This window comes from Hyperoodon ampullatus (genome assembly GCF_949752795.1).
Source record: "Hyperoodon ampullatus genome assembly, chromosome: X".
In the NCBI taxonomy this organism is placed as follows: domain Eukaryota; kingdom Metazoa; phylum Chordata; class Mammalia; order Artiodactyla; family Ziphiidae; genus Hyperoodon; species Hyperoodon ampullatus.
The window spans coordinates 112,507,638-112,527,889 of record NC_136913.1 but is presented as its reverse complement, the minus strand read 5'-3'; the positions used below and the strand labels follow the sequence as shown (position 1 = coordinate 112,527,889).

Sequence of the window (20,252 nt, the reverse complement as noted above, 5' to 3'; positions counted from 1 at the left end):
GAATTTCTCTATCTGACATGCCCACTGAATTCCCTAAAGCAGAACCATTAGGCTCAGGGGAACATAGTTTGAAAGCCATCATACTGATTCCAGACCTTTTCATATGAATAAGTGAGGTATTGTCATTCAAGATATTTAAGATTAGTTGTTTCTACTTTGCATTTAGGAATTAAATAGATAATTTAAACTACCCATAAGGTTGTTAAGTGGGAAAAGAACCAACTTGGTTTTCCATTAGATATCTTAGGATTGTTTTTAAAGTATCTTAAGGAGTTTCTCTAAATTTTTAGATTAGAATATAAATTGTTTTTGTTTACAAGCTCAAATGCACTTAAGCATCTGAAGAGAAATTCATTTTTTGGAACTGAGCTTTTAGAGTATTCTCTCTGCTGCCTTTTTTTTGGGAGGGGGGGCTTGGGTTTTTTTGGTCTGACTTCTTTCATGATACCTATTTATAAATTTGAAAGCATCTTTAGAATTTTCTTGCATAAAAAGTTTATTTCATGAATTGTTCAAACTGTGTAGTCCATAATAATGGTTATTTGTGCAGTTTCTTTCTACCTATTGATCATATAAATTTTGGTCATTCTTTATTGTCAGTTGTATGATATGGTAATTAAATTATATTACCTTTATCTCCAAAGTATTCTCACTTAATTTTATATGTAAGGCCATTTTAGTAGCATTTGTAAGCAATATTCTATACTAAAACAATTTCAAATATCTTTCCCACTATTTTAATCATTGTAGGTCTAGATGAAACTCCGCGTATAATAGAATGTTCTTCTATTTCTAAAGTAATCAGTGTTAATCCAAAAAAGCCAAAGACCAGCGAAAGAGTTTCTGACAGAAATCCTTGTGCTTCATTGTCTTTAAAGCACTCTCCTTCAGTGACATCCTCCCATATCTTGATATCAAAAGGTAAATATGAATCTGGCGTATAAAAAAGAAATTGTATTATTTATACATAAATTTCAGAAATTGTGATGAAGTTTAAAACTGTTATTACTGGTTGGGTTTAAGGTTAAAAAAGGAGAATTTGACTCATGAAACTCCTTAATTTATTTTAGGTACAAATACCTCACCAAGTCTCTATAGAACTGCAGCACCTTTACTAAGATCTTGTCCAAAGTGCAATGTTCAGTTCAATCTTTTGGATCCTTTGAAATATCACATGAAGGTAAAACTTCTTCAAAATTTGATTTTTAAAAATATTCACAAATCTCTGAAAATATTAATATTAAAATATTAAGGATTGATATATAGTAAATGCTAGTTTATCCAGATGTTTAGATAAGAAATCTTCTCATTGGTGTTTTCATATAACTTAAGTAAAAATTGATACTCATAATGATTAACTTGATAAGAGATTTAAAAATCCTTCCCAATCATTAAATTATTTTATTTATTTATTTATTTATTTATTTTTGTGGTATGTGGGTCTCTCACTGTTGTGGCCTCTCCCGTTGTGGAGCACAGGCTCTGGACGCGCAGGCTCAGTGGCCATGGCTCACGGGCCCAGCCGCTCCGTGGCATGTGGGATCTTCCCAGACCCGGGCATGAACCCGTGTTCCCTGCATCGGCAGGCAGACTCTTAACCACTGCGCCACCAGGGAAGCCCCCCAATCATTAAATTATTAAAACTAAATTTACAAACACTACATATTATATTTTAATTTTTAATGAAATAATATATTAATCAGAATATTTTATTGACTAGGTCATGCCATTCTTCAAACTTCTTATAAAGCAGGCATTTTATTAGGTGCTTAATCTTTCATGTAACTTAATTCCTTTTTTTTACGTTATTTTTTGTCCATGGTGATATATGTATCTCACATTACTCAATGAAAATCTTAGCCTTGCATTTTAATTTTTAGCACTTAGACATAAACTCCTAATGGTGGAGCATTTCATATGAAATGATAGTTTTAACTCAATCCAGAATATAGTATGTGTAGTTGTTATAAATTAATTCTAGATTTATATTGGTGGAAGAAGCTCTTGAAATTAGGTTTTAGGTAATTTTCACAGTACTAATGAAAATATTTTAAAATATTTTAGTAGATACTACAGTGTCCTTTGTGTCTTTGGAAAGATAGTCCGTATTCTTTTTGTATGCCCAGTATAAATGGCAGGAAGGGGGGAAGGAGGCAAGAAAAAAGGTCGTGTAGAATATATGCAGGAAAGAAGGGATGAGAAGAATGCAAGGTAAAGAAAACTATTTAGTAAAAGTTATTGCTCACTATTTCAAAGATTGGCAATTTTTTCATTGAAATTCAGCATTTTACAAAAAAATGTAGAAAGAAAAGGAGCATCCTGGAATTCCAATTACAGTCTCTTTATTCTTGGGCAAAACTGTATTTGATCTATCACTATTTCCATCTCCCTGAGTGTGACTTCTGTTAACTGGACTTTGGGCTTTCGTTTTAAAAGTAAGAAGTAACTTCTACAGTGCTTTCAGGTTTCCTATTTATGTAATATTGTGTAGAGATACACAATCAAGTGATGTTTTTATGTTTTGCATCATAGATAGAGAAAAGAAAGGAATGAGTTTGTTAGTTATCTTTAGTTTATTTTATTTGGGGGTAATTATAGTCACATGATTCAAAAAGTATAAGAAGGAATACAGTGAAAAAATCTCACCCTGACTCCTGTTTGCCTAGTTTTCAATACAACTCACAAAGGAATCATTCTTTATTAACTTGTTTTGTATCCTCTTTGATTTTCTTTCTGCATATACAGGCACACATGAATGTTCTTATTTTCCATCTATTAATATATACAAATCATAGCATGTTATATATACTTCTGCACCTGGAGAAAGTGACAGACTTTTTCTAAAATGTAGCTTTAATTTATTGTTTGTGATTAAAACTATGTGAGACTGTCTTTCCACATGAGCTGGCCCTAGTTATAAACACAGAATCATTTTTTGGTGTCTAATTTTTAAAAGAAATATAAATAAGGCTTATATATTCTCTTTCAGCGTTGTTGTCCAGACATGGTAAATGAATTTTTGGAAATGCTTAAAGTACAACTTTCCTGTATTGAAGATAAAAATGATGCAGAGAATGGAAAATTGATTATGTTAGTTAGTGACTTTTACTATGGAAGACATGAAGGAGCTGTTGATGTGGAAGAGAAGACTTATACAACATATAAATGCTTCAGTTGCTTGAAAGTTCTTAAAAATAATGTTAGGTATGTAAATACTTATTTCTATTTCTATTGGAAAATTGGGATGCTACAGATGTAAATACTGTATTTCTTTTTCTGTGCCATCCCAGATAAGCAATTTTAACTTTCTACTAAGAATAAAAGGCAGATTTTCATGTTGAAAAGCTTTTATCTTTTCTTGTATTTTTAGGAGTTTGACACTTGGATCCACTTTAGTTGTATTTCTTTCAGATAGCTTAAGAAAGGACAAAATTTATTTTAAGCTAGGGGAAAATCATTCTTTTCTCTGTATTTATCATTGAACTAGGAATTTCCATGAGATATTTTTATTTTTTAACTGCTTCTGAATCTTATTTTTCCTGTCACAAGAAGAACCACTTTATCCAATTTTACCTCCTCCATGTTTGTCTTATTTAATGTTCTCTTTTACAATTCGTATTTATAATTTTAGTACATTTTCCTTACAGAAAAAGTGATTTTTTTTAATCTTTAGAGAAGTACCAGTTCTTTTTTTTAAATTTATTATTTATTTTTGGCTGTGTTGGGTTTTTTTTGCTGCATGCGGGCTTTCTCTAGTTGCGGCGAGCGGGGTCTACTCTTTGTTGCGGTGCGTGGGCTTCTCATTGCGGTGGCTTCTCTTGTTGCAGAGCACTGGCTCTAGGCGCGCGGGCTTCAGTGGTTGTGGCACATGGGCTCAGTAGTTGTGGCTCGCAGGCTCTAGAGCGCCGGCTCAGTAGTTGGGGCACACGGGCCTACTTGCTCCATGGCATGTGGGATCTTCCTAGACCAGGACGCGAACCCGTGTCCCCTGCATTGATTGGCAGGCAGATTCTTAACCACTGTGCCACCAGGGAAGCCCAGAAGTACCAGTTCTATGCAACATGTCTGCTTTGATTTTATAATTTAACACATTTTCAAAGTAGAGATTTAATTCTCAATGGAATTCTGAGGAGTTATACATGTATGCTTCAAATTTTAGGAACTTATACTTTGCAGTCTTTGAGTTATATGGCATATTACATATCTATCATCCTAAGTGAAATATAACAAGAACAAAGTAATGAGATATATTGATTGGTATTTTTTAATTGGCTATATAGCCTGACATTGTTTTTCCAATATTTTATTATAAAAAATTTCAAATAGCAAAGTTGAGAAAATTTTACAGTGAACATCTCTATATATTTACCACCTCAATTCTACCATTAATATTTTACCCTACTTGCATTACTACATATCTATTTATCCACAGACCCATCTGAGTTTTTTATACTTTTCAGAGTAAACTGCAGACATCAATGCACTTCCCTTAGGTGAGATACATATATGTATATCTATGTCTGTACCTATATTGTGACACATACACGCTTATAAACTTTTAAAAATATTTACCCTTGAAAACCATCATTTATAAGTAGCATTCTTAAATATTCTATAGGTAGGTCGTTTCTAAGCTCAGCATTTATTTTTTCTGGTGAATTCTTGGGTCCAAAATGAAGTACATAGAAAAACACTGAAATACACTGTAATATAAGCCTAAAACAATTGTGAATGCTACATTTATGGTAGCGTTTTATAGTTTTCAAAGACCTTTCACTTATATTATTCATATGAGTTTTCACACTTCATTACCTCCTTTTATCAAGCCCTACCAGCCATCAATTGCTAATGGTCCCAGTAGCTTAACAGAAGAGAAATTGTTATTTGCGATATAACACTGAAACAATGTTACGATACAACTCTGTGACTCAGGGCTTCCCTGGTGGCGCAGTGGTTGAGAGTCCGCCTGCCGATGCAGGGGACACAGGTTCATGCCCCGGTCCGGGAGGATACCACATGCCGCGGAGCGGCTGGGCCCGTGAGCCATGGCCATTGAGCCTGCGCATCCGGAGCCTGTGCTCTGCAACGGGAGAGGCCACAACAGTGAGAGGCCCGCGTACTGCAAGAAACAAAAAAAGAACACACAAAAAAACAACTCAGTGACTCATAAAAACAGAGTAGAACAATAGTTACCAGGGATGGGGGAATTGGGGATATGTTATTTAGGGGTACAAACTTGCCACTTTTTATAGATAAATAAGTCCTGGAGATCTAATGCACAGCATAATGGTTATAGACAACAATGCTGTGTTATAAACTTCAAAGTTGCTAAGAGACTAAATCTTAATGATTCCTACCATAAAAAAAGAAATGATAATTATCTGATGTGATAAAGGTGTTAGTTTATGCTACTGTGGTAATCATATTGCAATGTATAAATTATCAAATCGATACATACCTTAAACTTGTACAGTGTTATGTATCAGTTATATCTCAATAAAAATAAAATAATGCCAAAAAAAATCCCAACTCTGAGACCTCATTCCATATTATCATTCTTATAGTAAAATACATCAGAAAAGGGACTTCCCTGGTGGCACAGTGGTGGGAATCCGCCTGCCAACGTAGGGGACATGGGTTCGAGCCCTGGTCCAGGAGGATCCCACATGCCACAGAGCAGCTGGGCCCATGCGCCACAACTGCTGAGCCTGCGCTCTGGAGCCCGCAAGCCACAACTGCTGAGCCCATGTGCCGCGCTGCTGAGGCCCGCGTGCCTAGAGCCCACAGTGAGGGGCCCGCGCACCACAACAAGGAGTAGCCCCTGCTCACCACAACTAGAGAAAGCCCGCGCACAGCAGCGAAGACCCAATGCAGCCAAAAAAAAAAAATCAGAAAATAATGTTGGTAAACTTCGTAAAATGCATAGAAAAATGGTTCACTAGTTAAGTTCCTTGTTATACTTAACTATTATGTATATGATATTAGAAGTTCTTCCAGCATTAGCTTTTTGGCTTTTCTTTAAGATTAGCCCATTTAATATTAAACATGAAATTTTCTTTGTTTTTTTGTTTTCATTTCAAAAGACTGGCTACAGATTTCTAGATTATCAGAATATCTAGAAATTTTGAACTAACCATGTTTTGTAATACCTAGGAATTTTGTGGCATTTTGACATATACTATTTAGTAAATGAAATCGGGACAGTAAACACTGGATAACCGAAGATGTTATATGTGTTAAATAACATTTTACCTTAATGGTAAAAATTAGGGTGGAAAACTGATGGTTTTAAGGGATGGCAGACCCTAATAGCTCAAGATTTCTCCTCTCAGCCCTGACAACATATTGTAGTATATTTTTCCCTACATCGAGTGTCACCAAAACCAGTTAGGGTTATTTTATTCTGAGAATAGCCTTGTGAGGGGTTTCCTTTTTTCCACATCTCCATCTACTGGTTTAAGAAGTGTGAGCTGCTGATGGGGGCAGGGTAATAACTGAGAGGTAGTTAACAGATTATTTTATACAAATAAATTTTACTAAAGTTGTGAGCTGAAAGGTTAATGGCTCATGACCTTTATATGTAAATATTTAGGCAAGACTGGGATTTTTAAATAGATTTTAATAGAGATGATGTAAAAATGAAAGGAGGGAAAAAGATATTTCAAAGTGTACCATAAGCAGCTCTTAAAGAGAAGTGGTGTTTTGGAGGTGTGAAGAGATAAATGTTAAAACCTCTGTAATAATTGCTGCCTAGGTTGCTGACATTATTACTTCATTTCAAGATTATTTCCTTTAGGGACTCATAGTGACTAGCTATTAATACTTGACCCAGACTTGAGATTGTAATTTTGATTAAATAACTTTACTTTGAAATTCAGTAAAACATTTCAGTAAGCCGTTTGAAATAGATATGCCTGTTTATATTGTACTCTCTGCCATTAGAGGTCATAGTTCTTCTCATAAGAAGCCTTTTAGGGAATCTGACATAGCAGAATGTAGAACTGAAAAATGGGCTGTGCTACAAAGGGCACAGTCTGCGAGTTAAAATGAACTGTTTGTGCTAACAGTAAACCTGTATCATTAAATAAAACAAAAGATTCTTGTAATTATAGGTATTAAAATTGCTATTGCATGTAGAAACCAAGAAACAAATAAAAATACTAACAATTTGTCTTTTAAGCAGCTGAAAGCTATTGTATATCGCAAGGCCGTCAAAAGATTTCTCTCATGATTCTGTAGCTGCTCTTGGTGGTAGAGTTTCCTTTAAGTATTTTATTTTAAAATGTAAATAGTATTTCATGTATGGAAAAGAAGCCTGCTGTTTTTCTTTACAAAAAAATTTTAATCTGAAATAATGGTGAGGAAGCAAATTAGCAGTATTTCGTATTAACTATATTAATGGATTATTTTAAAACAAAGATGCAAAGAAGAATGTTCGCTGATGCACTTAATGAAAGTGATCATTTGAATTGCACACTTTTCCAGAGGACTGTATGGCTTTGGAGGTGTTATTTTGAGTAATACAACTGCATTTTTAACATTTAGGTTCAGATACTTATTTGTGAGATTTGTCTTTGGTTATAAATTTGAATATTTGCACCTGTTAACAATCATTTATAGGTTTATGAACCACGTGAAACATCATTTGGAACTTGAGAAGCAGAACACTGAGAGCTTGGAAACCTACCCCACCTGCCAGCACTGCTACCGTCCGTATCCCACACCATTCCAGCTGCAGTGTCACGTTGAGAAGACACACACTTTCTATGAGTTTTCTAGTAAGTCACAATTTTATTAAAATCCTGAACATTAATGATTTTGATTATCTAACCTATGAGGAATCCTTAAGAATTCTGATGGAAAAATAAGAATTAAGAAATAGATTTTGTAATTTGGGGGCAAAGTTGAAAGCATATTTTAACTTGTATAAACTCTTCAATAAAATTACTTACTAAAATTGAAGTCCCTCTTGTAAATTGAAACTTTGTTGGCATAACTTATGCATTGTATGTAGGAAGTAAATTATAAAACTCAGATTCCCTGGTTTGCAAATATAAAATTAATGGTCTTCATTTACACTCTAATAAGAAAAGTAACTGCAGTGATAGTTAAAATCACAGAGTATGGAGTTAGCTTGGATTCAAATCCCAGCTCTGCCTCTTAATACAGCTGTGAGATGTCAGTCAAGTTAATTAATCTTTCTGTGCCTCAGGTTCCTCATCTGAAAAATGGGGATAAAAATTAACAGTACAGCTCTCAGTGATGGTATGAGAATGAAACAAGCTAATACTAAGTAAAGTCCTTAGAACAGCGTTACAAAGTTAACCACAGTAGAATTGTTGGAACCACCATCACCACTATTATTATTATTATTATTACTTGTTGTTGCTTGTTGTTATGGATGTGCAAACTGAATCTTTGATTTATAATCCTTAAAATGATGTAATGTTTTTTTTTCCATTTCAGCTGTTTGTAAAATCTGTGAATTATCATTTGAAACAGAACATTTTCTTTTAGAACATATGAAAGCCACTCATAAACCCGGTGAAATGCCATATGTTTGCCAGGTACACACACATTTTATTGTGTATTTAGGTGTTTAATTTTCACATGCTGTGAAATAGTATTGTTCTTTTGATTTTTTTAAAATAAAAATGAAGACCCTCTTCAGTAGTTGAAACTCTTGGTTTAACTCATGTATGTGTGGGTGGTGGGTTGGATTTGACCTGTGGGCCATAGTTTGCTGACCCCTCTACTAGACAAAAAGCCCTGCTGCAGAAAGACAAACATATTGACTTTCTTACACTGTAGGAAAGGATATAGACGTGTTAGAGAAATAGGAAATACTGTTAGTTACGGGGAACTCAACTAAAGGCTTTGGGGCCAGTATTTTTCCAGAATTTCAAGTGGTTCCCAGTAAGATAGCAAGATAAAGATAAATTGCTTCTGTTACAGCCTGGATGCTATTTAAAATCCAAAGAAGAGAATCCTCATTTGATGTAACAGGAAAAACTTTATAGGTCAAGAGGTGTCAGACTTTGAAAATTCAAGTCAGGATGGGGATGGGGGATAGTAGATCTGAAAAGAAGGGAATCTACTGATGTTTAGGAATATATCCCTAAACTTTGAAAGACAACTTTTCTGCTTCAGAAATTATCTGTATTACTTGCAGTATCAGGATCCTTGGTTGTATAGGCAGCAGAGCTGAATTAGTAGTACATCATGTTACTCGATAAACAAATGACTTATTGTTGCTACTTTGATATAATTGCATATTGGTTATAAATTTTCAAGTTAAATTAAATCTTCTTTATATTTCTAGGTTTGCCAGTTTAGATCATCAACATTTTCTGATGTAGAAACTCATTTTAGAGCATCCCATGAAAATACTAAGAACTTGCTGTGTCCATTTTGCCTCAAAGTTAGTAAAACGGCAGCCCCCTACATGCATCATTACATGAAGCATCAGGTGGGATTTAGCAATTTGTATTTGTTCATTTTGTCTTAGTGAAAAGGTTATATATATAAACTTAGAACATTGGTTAGATTTGTTCTAGAAGGAAAGCAAAGTTGTTCCAAATGACACCATTAATTTATAATTAATGCTGAAATACTTGTGAAACTTCCACTTCTTTTCCTTGTCTGCTTCCTGGTGATGATGAGGCTCATGGATAGTGAAAATTCTGAAAGGTAGGTACCAATAGGAGCCTAGTGTGGAGGGGAAGAGGAAAGATGAGTGGAATATTTACATTGGACATTTCAAGGGTTTAAGAGTGGTGAGAATGGGAATGATTTTAAAGAGCAGGGAAAATGATAAGTTTGAACTAAGGAAGATAAGATTGAGGATTCACAATCTTCTGTTTTCCTCTTTCTCTTCAAACTTTATCTCCACTTTCTAGTCCTTTTTTTTTTTTTTTTTTTTTTTTTTTGCCCCACTGCTTGTGGATCCCAGTTCCCTGACCAGGGATCAAACCAGGGGCCCCTGCAGTGGAAGTGCAGAGTCCTAACCACTGGTCCTCCAGGGAATTCCCTAGCCCACTTTTTATTATGAGAAGACATGTGGTTGTCATCAGTGATCCAGGATGGTCTCTTGTAGCAGCCAATGACAAAGGAAACAGCAATGACACATTTCTAGATACGTGAACTATGCCAGAGAACAGTGTTTAGGTTGTAACTTGTTTCTTAGATGACTTTTACCAGTTCTGCTTTTGTAATTTCTGGAATATCAGTACTAGTGCTTGCACCTTTCCCTTGAATTTTCATTTTATGCTTGCTGGTTCTTTTCCTGACACAATTAGATCATCCTTTCTTTGGGCTGAAAACTTGATAAAACAGTGAGCCTATTCTTGAGTGCTTGAAAGAGCAGTCATACATTTGCCAAAATCAGAAGTCAATGAATTTACTGAATCTGATTATGTAATCAGGTTTTGCCTCCTCACTGATCAGCTTATTATATTTCCTTATTATTGAATGCGTTATCATGGCCATTTTATTCAGCACTTGTGCTAACATTGCTTTCAGTTCCAGTCATTAGATAATCATGAAATCAACTTATAGTTGTTAATTGGAAAAAATCATAGAATATCCAAATGCATTCAAGATCACCTGTGTTATGGCAACATGCTTATTTTTTTATCCTGGTATGTCACCTCACTGTTAAACTCTGGCAAAATCTTTCTATTCTAGAGTTTCCCCCATGTTCCATCAGATGTCAAATAGATGTTCTACTCTAAAATTGTTCCTGGAAAAAGAAATTCAGTAAATGGCTGCCCTTACAAAATGAATAGTTTTTTGTTTATTTTTAATAGGATTTTTCAGAGCTTTTAACATGCTAAAAAATGCTTAAAAGATCATAAATCTCCAAGCAAGTGATATTGTACATGTTGTTTCCAAAATTTATTTGACCATTGAATCCTTTATTTGCACAATACATATTAACATTTCTTGAGGAATAGAGTTTTTGAAACACTGATCTTGGTGCTCTCTATTTCATCTTTTGACCTTTGATTTTGAAAGAAAGAACGAGATATAAAGCAGTAGCTCTATTTTATTATGAAGCTTTTAACGTAATTCTTTTCTCTTGTGCTTTACTAAGCTCCAGAGTGAGGTATAGATGTGGAGGGAGTAATAGATGCTTAGAAAGGTAAGAAAGAGACAGATGGGCTTGCTACGTGGACTGTGTCTCCTAAATGGTTTAACCTGATCTGTAGTCACTCTTCATACCGTGAGTTGTATGTCTTAACTTGCCACATATATAGGAAAGCGTTAACCCAGCAGGTCTGAGTTGCTCAAATATGCACATTTTCAGAAGAGTCCACTTGCATAACTAGCCCTTGGCTAATTCTGAAAACTGAGCCTTTGTTATTAATTGATGAGTGTTTTACACTCCTGGAACCTTGAGCCATGTGGTACCAGCTTTTCTAGATCTTGTGCAAAAATATGATTATGGTGAATGCCTGCTTTTCTTCTGGAGTCTGAAGATTTGGTGACTGAACCCCATGAAAAACCTGGGCTCTTAGACTCAAATAGAGCTTCCCTGGAAAACAAAATAAAACAACACAAAACAAAACAAAACCAAAAAACTTCATACCTGTTGCTGCCGTTAGTTGCTGAGGGATTGATGAGCATGTCCTATGCACCTCCACTGGGAGAGGGCACTTGGAAACTGGTGCCAGTATCCTCCAGACTTCACCCAGTGCACTTTTTTCCTTTATTAATCCTGTTCTGTATCCTGTCACTGTAATAAATCATGGCTGTGAGTGTAACAGCTTTTAAGCCCTATAAGTCCTTCTATTGAATCATCAAACTGGAGAGTAGTCTTGGGACTACTGACACACCATGGGTGCCCAATTTTTTTGTAAGTTTGGAGTACTTAAGAGGTAGGCAGTCAGCAATCAATAGAGGAAAGACTCTCAGTTTGTATGTAATTGTTCACAAAAGACTCAAAAAACATAGCTGAGCAAGATTATAAGCTCGTAATTGAGATGATATTAGGGCAATTTTAGACCATAAGAATTGTTGAGTCTGTGGCTCATTTTATTCTTTTTAAAAAAGACTTTGGTTGTAACCTTTTCCTTACAAGAATAGATTATTATGTATTGAGTGATTTCAGAGCTAACAGTATAGTTTGTACAACTTTTAAGAAAGGATGAAGGATTTCAGATGTGTTAAATAGCCTCATTAGATCTTTATAGTAATAACAAGCAGTTAACATATACTAATCACTTGCTGTACGACAGCCACCAGTGCTTTTACTTGCATTATCTTGTCTGATCCTTACAACCACTCTGCAAAGCAGGTATGCGATCATTTCCATTTCATAGATAAGGAAACAAACTTTATAGAAAGTAAGTTACCTTGCCCAGTGTCACATTCTCTAATAGTTGGCAGAGCCAAAAATTGACCTAGGGCCCAAGCTTTTACCACAGAGTCATTTTTCACTGACATTAGGTCTAAAGGCAGATATTACAGAGAGTCAGAATTAGCCTTGAAATCCCTCAAATCACCCAAAAGATATAGTATCCTTGTCAAAAAGTTCAACACAATTTTTTTCTCTATCCTTGGAATAGGTCACCATTTTTTTGGTTGAACATCATGTTATTTAAAAAACATACTGTATTATTCTCAGCACATCACAGGTATACATGCATAAGAGAGAGATGAAAGACTTGAGTCCATCTAAGGGAATAGTAGGTTAATGTCCCCATCTCAGGGCTCTGGGCAAATGCTCATTGAATGGAATGGCAGACATTTTGAACTAGTTTAATTGTTCTTGCTTCTCATGTGCACTCTCTGTCAGTCTCTTGCTGCCTGCCTTACTGGTTATTAAACAGATATTTATTTACTGTTTAATATATGCCAGGGGCTGTTTTACAGAAGTGAGCAAAACAAAGTTTGTGCCCTCTGGAATTTGCATTATGGTGGCAGGGGGGAGAGAGAATGAGAATATGTATTATGTCTGAATGTATCTGTATGGCAGCTGGGAATAAGTACCATAGGGAGGAAATATATGAGGATAGGGGACGCCAGGGCTTAGGAGGTGAAAGAGTAGCTTCTGTTTTTTTTATGCGGGGTGGTCAAATAAGTCTCTCCAGAGGAAATAAGGGATTAAGCCATGTGGCTATCTGGGAGCGAATGTTCCAGGCAGAGGGAACAGTAAGTAGGCAGGGTGAGCATGTATCTAGATGTTCAAGAAGCAACAAGGAGGCCAGTGTGGCTGGAGCATGGTAAACAAGTGGGAGGAAGAGTAGTAGGAAATGAGGTTGTAGCAATAGAATGCGGGGAAGATAGTATATGGCCTTCTAAGCCAGAGTCAGGATTTTGGAGTGTTACGGGAAGCCATTGGAGTGTTTAGGCATGTGAGAGATTATTCTGGCTGCTATGGAGAGAATAGACTGTTAGGAGGAAAGGGTGGAAACAAGAAAGTAGGAGGCTATTGTGAGAGTGCGGGTGAGTGTCTTGGACTCATCTGGTGGCAGTGGTCGGAGGTGATGACAAGCGGAAAGATTATGCTTTTGAAGGTAGAGCTGAAAGGTTTTATCAGTGGGGTGTGAGAGAAAGAGTTAAGAGTGACCAAGTTCTTTGGTCCTGAGCAGCTGCAAGAATGATGTTCCCATATATTGAGATATTGGGAAGACTAGGGGAGGAATAGATTTTTTTAAGGGTGGATGGGGGAAAATCTAGAGTTTAATTTTGTCCATGTTGATTTGAAGTGCGTGTTAGATATCAAGTAGTGATGTTGAGTAGGCAGTTGGATGAATACTATTTAAAGTCATGGAACTGGATGAGATATAGGTACAGGTAGAGAAGAGATTTCTGGGACCTATATCTGGGGAACTTTCTGTCATGTTACCTTGCTATCAGCTTCTTGACTGAGTTTTTTTTTCCCCCTCTTCCCCTCTCTTGAGTACATATAGGTGAATCTGTTTATGTTGGCTGTACCTACGATATGATCCAATTAACCATACTTCTTAAGATGAAACTAAAATAGTAATACAAGCACATTATATTTACCTGTTGCTTTGAACTTTGTAAGGAATTTTAATTTATCAAATGCCTACTGTGCACCAGTAATGGCTAGGTACTTTAATGTATGTTACCTCATTTGATTTTTCCTAAATGTTTATTTGTGTTTTAAATGCAAATAGTGATGAACCTGTGGAGATACAGCTTTAGAGAAAACATTTTTATATTTGTACGTTGTTCCAAATTTACAGATGAATGTACAATACATGTTTTAATTGATGACAGCATATACAAAAAAACTGCAGTTGCTAATATGTAGTAGAAAGAACACTAACTAGCTATGAGCAAGTGCCTTACATCTCTCTTCGGTCCTGTTTCCTATTGGTAAAATAATAATATGACCAGGTTTCAGAAGGAACATAGTCAAGGGGTTCTCAAATAGTAAATTCAGATCAGTTGTTCTGATTTATGCTTCTGTAACCATGCCATCCAATATCAGTCACTAGCCACATGCGTCTATTTAAATTTAAATTAATTTAAAATTAAAATTAAATGAAATTTTAAAATCGATTTCTCTGTTGCACTTGCCACATTTCAAGCACTCAATAACCACATGTGGCAGTGGATACCACATCAGACAGTGCAGTATAGCACATTATCATCACTATTTAAAGTTCTGTTGGACAAACACTGACATATACAACCATTTCTATAACATAACTTTCTTGGGAGTGTCTGGTTAAATTTGTTTGGTTTTAGAAAGTTCAATTTATGTTACCAACTTGTGAAACAAATGGAAATAACAAAAATTATTTGATCTTTCCAAGAATAAAAGTATAATACAGCTCATTTTCATGGTATCGTATGTTTGAATAGTTTATACTTCAAATTAATAATTAAATAAACTCACACTACAAGTAGTATAGGACTTGTCCCATTGTAATCTAATTGATATAATTATCATATTGATTGCCTGTATGATAAATACTTTTGAAACTCAAATACTAATGCAAGAAATACTTGTAAAAAATGAAATATTTTGGAATTACTTATGATAGGATGTGGTAAAATTCTGGTTTTAAAATTCTTTAGCTATTAGAATTAAGAGCAATTTCAGGTCTCGGGATTTGTGGTGGTAGAAATTATTTTCTAATATTATTTCTAATATTTATTGTAAACAGAATAAAGGAGTTCATCGTTGTACAAAATGCAGACTACAATTTTTGACCTACAAAGAGAAACTGGATCACAGGACCCAGCATCGGACATTTATAAAGCCTAAGGAGCTACAAGGATTGCCTCCTGGTACACAAGTGAGTTTTAAATATGTTGTATTTTAACATTGTATGATAATAGAAATAAATCCCTGCCTGTTTTTATTTATTCAATATAATATTAAAAATTGACTTCTGGTTGTCATTAAAATTTTAATTGTAGGTTTTATCATTCTTATGCTTGGAAAGAAAATTTTTTATCCATTGTTTTTTTTTTTAATTAATTAATTTATTTATTTATTTGGCTGTGTTGGGTCTTCATTTCTGTGCGAGGGCTTTCTCTAGTTGCAGCGAGTGGGGGCCACTCTACATCGCGGTGCGTGGGCCTCTCACTGTCGCGGCCTCTCTTGTTGTGGAGCACAGGCTCCAGACGCGCAGGCTCAGTAGCTGTGGCTCACGGGCCCAGTTGCTCCGCGGCATGTGGTATCTTCCCGGACCAGGGCTCAAACCCGTGTCCCCTGCATTGGCAGGCAGATAGATTCTCAACCACTGCGCCACCAGGGAAGCCCTATCCATTGTTTTTTGAGGTGATTGAAATGTGCTATATTGGGGCATATTCCTTTGCAGTGAGTGCAACTATATTAACTGTAGACTGAATCATTGTATTGTTTCAATATTCTATAGTCTGGGGACTTCTCTGGTGGCACAGTGGTTAAGAATCCGCCTGCCAATGCAGCGGACACGGGTTCAAGCCCTGGTCCAGGAAGATCCCACATGCCGCGGAGCAGCTAAGCCTATGCGCCACAGCTACTGACCCCACGCTCTAGAGCCCAGGAGCCACAATTACTGAAGCCCACACACCTAAGAGCCCGTGCTCCACAACAAGAGAAGCCACTGCAATGAGAAGCCCATGCACCGCAATGAAGAGTAGCCCCCGCTCGCCACAACTAGAGAAAGCCCGCACAGCAGCAAAGACCCAACGCGGCAAAAAAAAAAAAAAAAAAATTAATTAATTTTAAAAAGTACTTAACTTAAAAAAAATATTCTATAGTCTGTTTTTGAGCTTTTCCAGTTGGCAGTGTACATGTCTGCTTCAGCTGGTGAGGAATCATGTTTATCTTTGTGTCTCCAACATCTGTCATAATGCCTTGAATGCCGTAGTTTGTTGAAGTTGGTATTACTGAGTCACCTCTTCGAGAAGCAAATTCTCTTAATGAGCATTGCACTGTTAAGTGAGCAAACACACATCTGACTACAAATTTCATTTTCCCTCTGCCTTACGTACATCTGTCTTCTTTGACTTCTTTTATGTAAAGTCAGCTTTTGACTATTTGCTCCAGTAGAGGGATGCACAATCCAAAGTGAAATAATTCCCAAACATTTAGTACTTATGTTTGAGTACTAAACTTTGATGTGATTATGTCTGCTATTTGAGTTCATTAAAATAATATAAAAAATGCTCTGAAGCTCTAGAGGGAGAGAAGCTATCCAGTATCCTTCCCTGTAGTCCATTCATTCCATGCTGGAACAAGACATGCAGAATACTAACATAAGCAGTGCAATCCTCTCTGTATCTTCCCTTATTAATAATAATAGTAATAATTAGTATACTATAATATAATTATTATTAATAAATGATACTAAATGTCTTGTTAGCACTTCAGAATTAAGCTTTCCATGTGCTTTTTCATACATTCTATTATTTAATCCCTGTAGCAAACCAGTGAGGTAGAGAAGGCAGGTATTATTCCCATATTACAGATGAGGCTTAGAGAGGATAAGTTACTTACTCGAGGTCACATGGCTAGGAAGAGGTAGTACTGAAATTTAACCTCAGGTCTTTTGACTCTTAGTTCAGTGCTTTTTGTATGATACCAACTATATAGGTGACTGTTTTTCATTATCAACCAATGGGTATAATCAAACATTTCTTTTTCTGCATATTAAATGAGAAATTTTATATTAGTTCCCTCTATGAAAATTCTGAATATTATTAAATTCTCCATGCTGTATGATGAATTGATGTAACCTCCACAGTAACCTTTGCCCAAAGAACCCCCAGAGAGAGAAGGTCACATTTACTGGAGGTCTGGGTTTTTTGGGGGGGTGCATTATTGTTTTTAATTGAGGTATAGTTGATGTACAATATTATATAAGTTTCAGGTGTTAACAGTGATTCTGGAGATCTGTCTTATAGTTACCAAAGATTAATGCATGCCTTTCCAGAGTTATTTCAGAATTTGAGATTTAAATTTTGACCTCTATATTTGCCAAAGGTATTTAGTTATATCAGAGCATAAAATAGCCATGGAATGTGCTCTTCTGACCCATTACTATCTCTGTTAACATATAAATGCTGTCAGTACAAAACTAGTATTACAATAGTAAATAAATACTGAGGTAAATTTCATTTAATTGGTATGACCATTTAGAATAAGTGCGAGACTTACCTGATTGTAGTTTATACTCTGATGTTTAACTTTTTGTATTGCAGTGATTTTTTTTGGTAACAGCTTTATTGACATGTAATTCATATACCATATGATTCACCCATTTAAAGTATACAATTCAGTGGTTTTTAGCATATTCACAGAGTTGTGAAAACATCACTACAATCTATTTTAGAACATTTTATCACCCCCTAAAGAGACCCCATATCCATTAGTAGTCACTCCCAATTTCCTTTCCACCAGCAACAGGCAAACTTTAATCTGTTTTCCATCCCTGTGGGTTTTCCTATTCTGGACATTTCATACAAATGGAATCATACAATATGTGGTCTTTTATGACTGGTTTCTTTCACTTAGCATAATGTTTATGAGGTTCATCCATATTGTAGCTTGTATCAGTACTTTGTTCTTCCTTTTTAAGGCTGTATTAGTACTTGTGTATCAGTACTTTATTCTTTTTATGGCTGAATATTATTCCATTGTATGGATATACCATATTTTATTTATTCACTCATAAGTTGATGAGCATTTGGGTTGTTTCCACTTTTTGGCTGTAATGAATAATGCTCTCATGAAAATTCATGTACCAGTTTTTGTGTGTACATTTCTCTTGAGTGGAATTGCTAGGAGTGGAACACCTAGGATTATATTATAACTCTTATGTTTAACATTTTGAAGAACTGCCAAACTGTTTTCCAAAGCTACTGCACCACTGTACATTCCCACCAGCAATATATGAGGGCTGCAGTTTCTCCACATCCTGTCAACACGTGCTGCTACCTGTCTTTTTCATTATAGTCATTTAGTTGGTCTGAGGTGATACATTACTGGAGTTTTGATTTGCATTTCCTTAATGACTAATGATGTTGAGCATCTTTTCATGGGCTTATTTCATGTGTATATCTTCTTTGAAGAAATGTCTATTCAGATCGTTTGCCCATTTGTTAATTGGGTTATTTGTCTTTTAATTGAGTTGTAAGAGTTCTTTATATATTCTGTATACAAGTCCCTTATTAGAGATATGATTTGCAGATATTTTCTCTCATTCTGTGGTTATCTTTTAACTTTCTTAATAGTGTCCTTCGAAGCACAAAAGTTTTAATTTTTACCAAGTCCATTTATTCTTTCTTTGGTTGCTTGTGCTTTCAGTATCATATTTAAGAAATCATTGCCTAACCCAAGGTCATGAGGATTTACTCCTATGTTTTCTTCTAAGAGTTTTATAGTTTTAGCTCTTACAGTCTGGTCTTTGATACATTTTGAGTTAATTTTTGTATTTAGTATGAGGTAGGGGTCCAAATTCATTCTTTTGCATGTAGATATCCAGTTGTCCCAGCACCATTTGTTGACAATACTATTGTTTCCCTCACTGAATTGTTTTGGCATCCTTGTCAAAAACCAATTATGGCCTGCATAATGTTTGATCTTTTTAATATTAATGTGATGCTTAATTTTCTAAAAATATATATTGTCTTCATTTTTATAGGTTACTATTAGAGCTTCGGCTGGACCTCTTGGTTCAAGTCTATCAACTACATCTTCCAAGTATACTCCAAGCACTTCTTCTTGTCAGGTCTCACCTTCAATGTCTACAAGTAAAACTGCTAAAAATCCTACAAAAGCTCATAAAAGTAGATATAATACAAGAAGCACTCGTGCAACTACATCCACTGCAAGTAAGCAAGGTGGAGGTGTATTTGAATATAAAGCAAAAACCTATTATTGCAAGCAAAAGAAAGAGCGCAACAGGAAGAATAAAATCAGCATAGCTTTGAAGAATTTAAGGTAATATCTTCTATTCCTGATATACAATCCTAATCTAATATTAAATATTAAAGGTTATTTAAATATAGCTTAGCATATCACTAGATACGCACATTTACATGATAATCACTTATCCGGCATGAAGGCCAAGAAGATAATAAAAAGGTACTTTTTACAACTGCTGAACAGAACTTGAATTACTGAGTTTATTGTATAATTGTCATCCTTTACACTAATCTTATATTTTATTCTTATATCTTGTGATAGTTGAATTGTTAACGTGATCCTTTTTATTCCAAGGAAACATTAACTGGTATTAGACTTTTTTACTTATTCTAGCTTGTTGTTTCCAAGCAAATTTTCAAATTATAAGTCTCTATTTAAAGATTTAATTTAAACACCTTGGCTTCAATTAATAAAACATTAATAAGCCTCTACCTTATTTTTTTGTTTTACAATATATTTTTTTCTGTCTCCATAAGGTGTCGTTGGGGAGTTCCCAAGTGCATTGAGTGTCGTTCCAAAATAAAAGATTTTGCAAGCCACTTTCCAATATATATCCACTGTAATTTTTGCAGATACAAAACAAACTGTAACAAAGCCTTTATAAATCATATGGTGAGGTGAGTTAAACATGTACACTGCCAGTCAAAACTGCCATTCAAGATATTTGGTTTTTGAAAACAAAGCCAGTTTGTCACATCAAGGATCTAAAAAGATCTAGCAACAGGGAACTTCTAGGATATTACCCAATACTGTTTTCCAGCGTAATAACTCATGAAATTAGTGGAACAAAAATTTTAAGAACAGTTAGACTAATGAAATTAGAATAAGTTTGTTAAGGAAATTATTTTTCAAA

At 35.2% G+C, this 20,252-nt stretch overlaps 1 protein-coding gene across 1 annotated transcript in view; it reads left to right on the top strand.

The window, feature by feature from the left end:
• The window catches only part of ZNF280C (zinc finger protein 280C), a gene marked incomplete at both ends in the record, with an annotated part of 50,512 nt that overhangs the window by 20,213 nt on the left and 10,047 nt on the right, over positions 1–20,252 (top strand). The window contains 9 exon segments of the mRNA XM_079727902.1: positions 751–921; positions 1,071–1,180; positions 2,990–3,204; positions 7,621–7,778; positions 8,467–8,567; positions 9,323–9,469; positions 15,147–15,278; positions 19,116–19,414; positions 19,876–20,016. Of these exon segments, the coding sequence (XP_079584028.1) occupies positions 751–921; positions 1,071–1,180; positions 2,990–3,204; positions 7,621–7,778; positions 8,467–8,567; positions 9,323–9,469; positions 15,147–15,278; positions 19,116–19,414; positions 19,876–20,016 (1,474 nt within the window).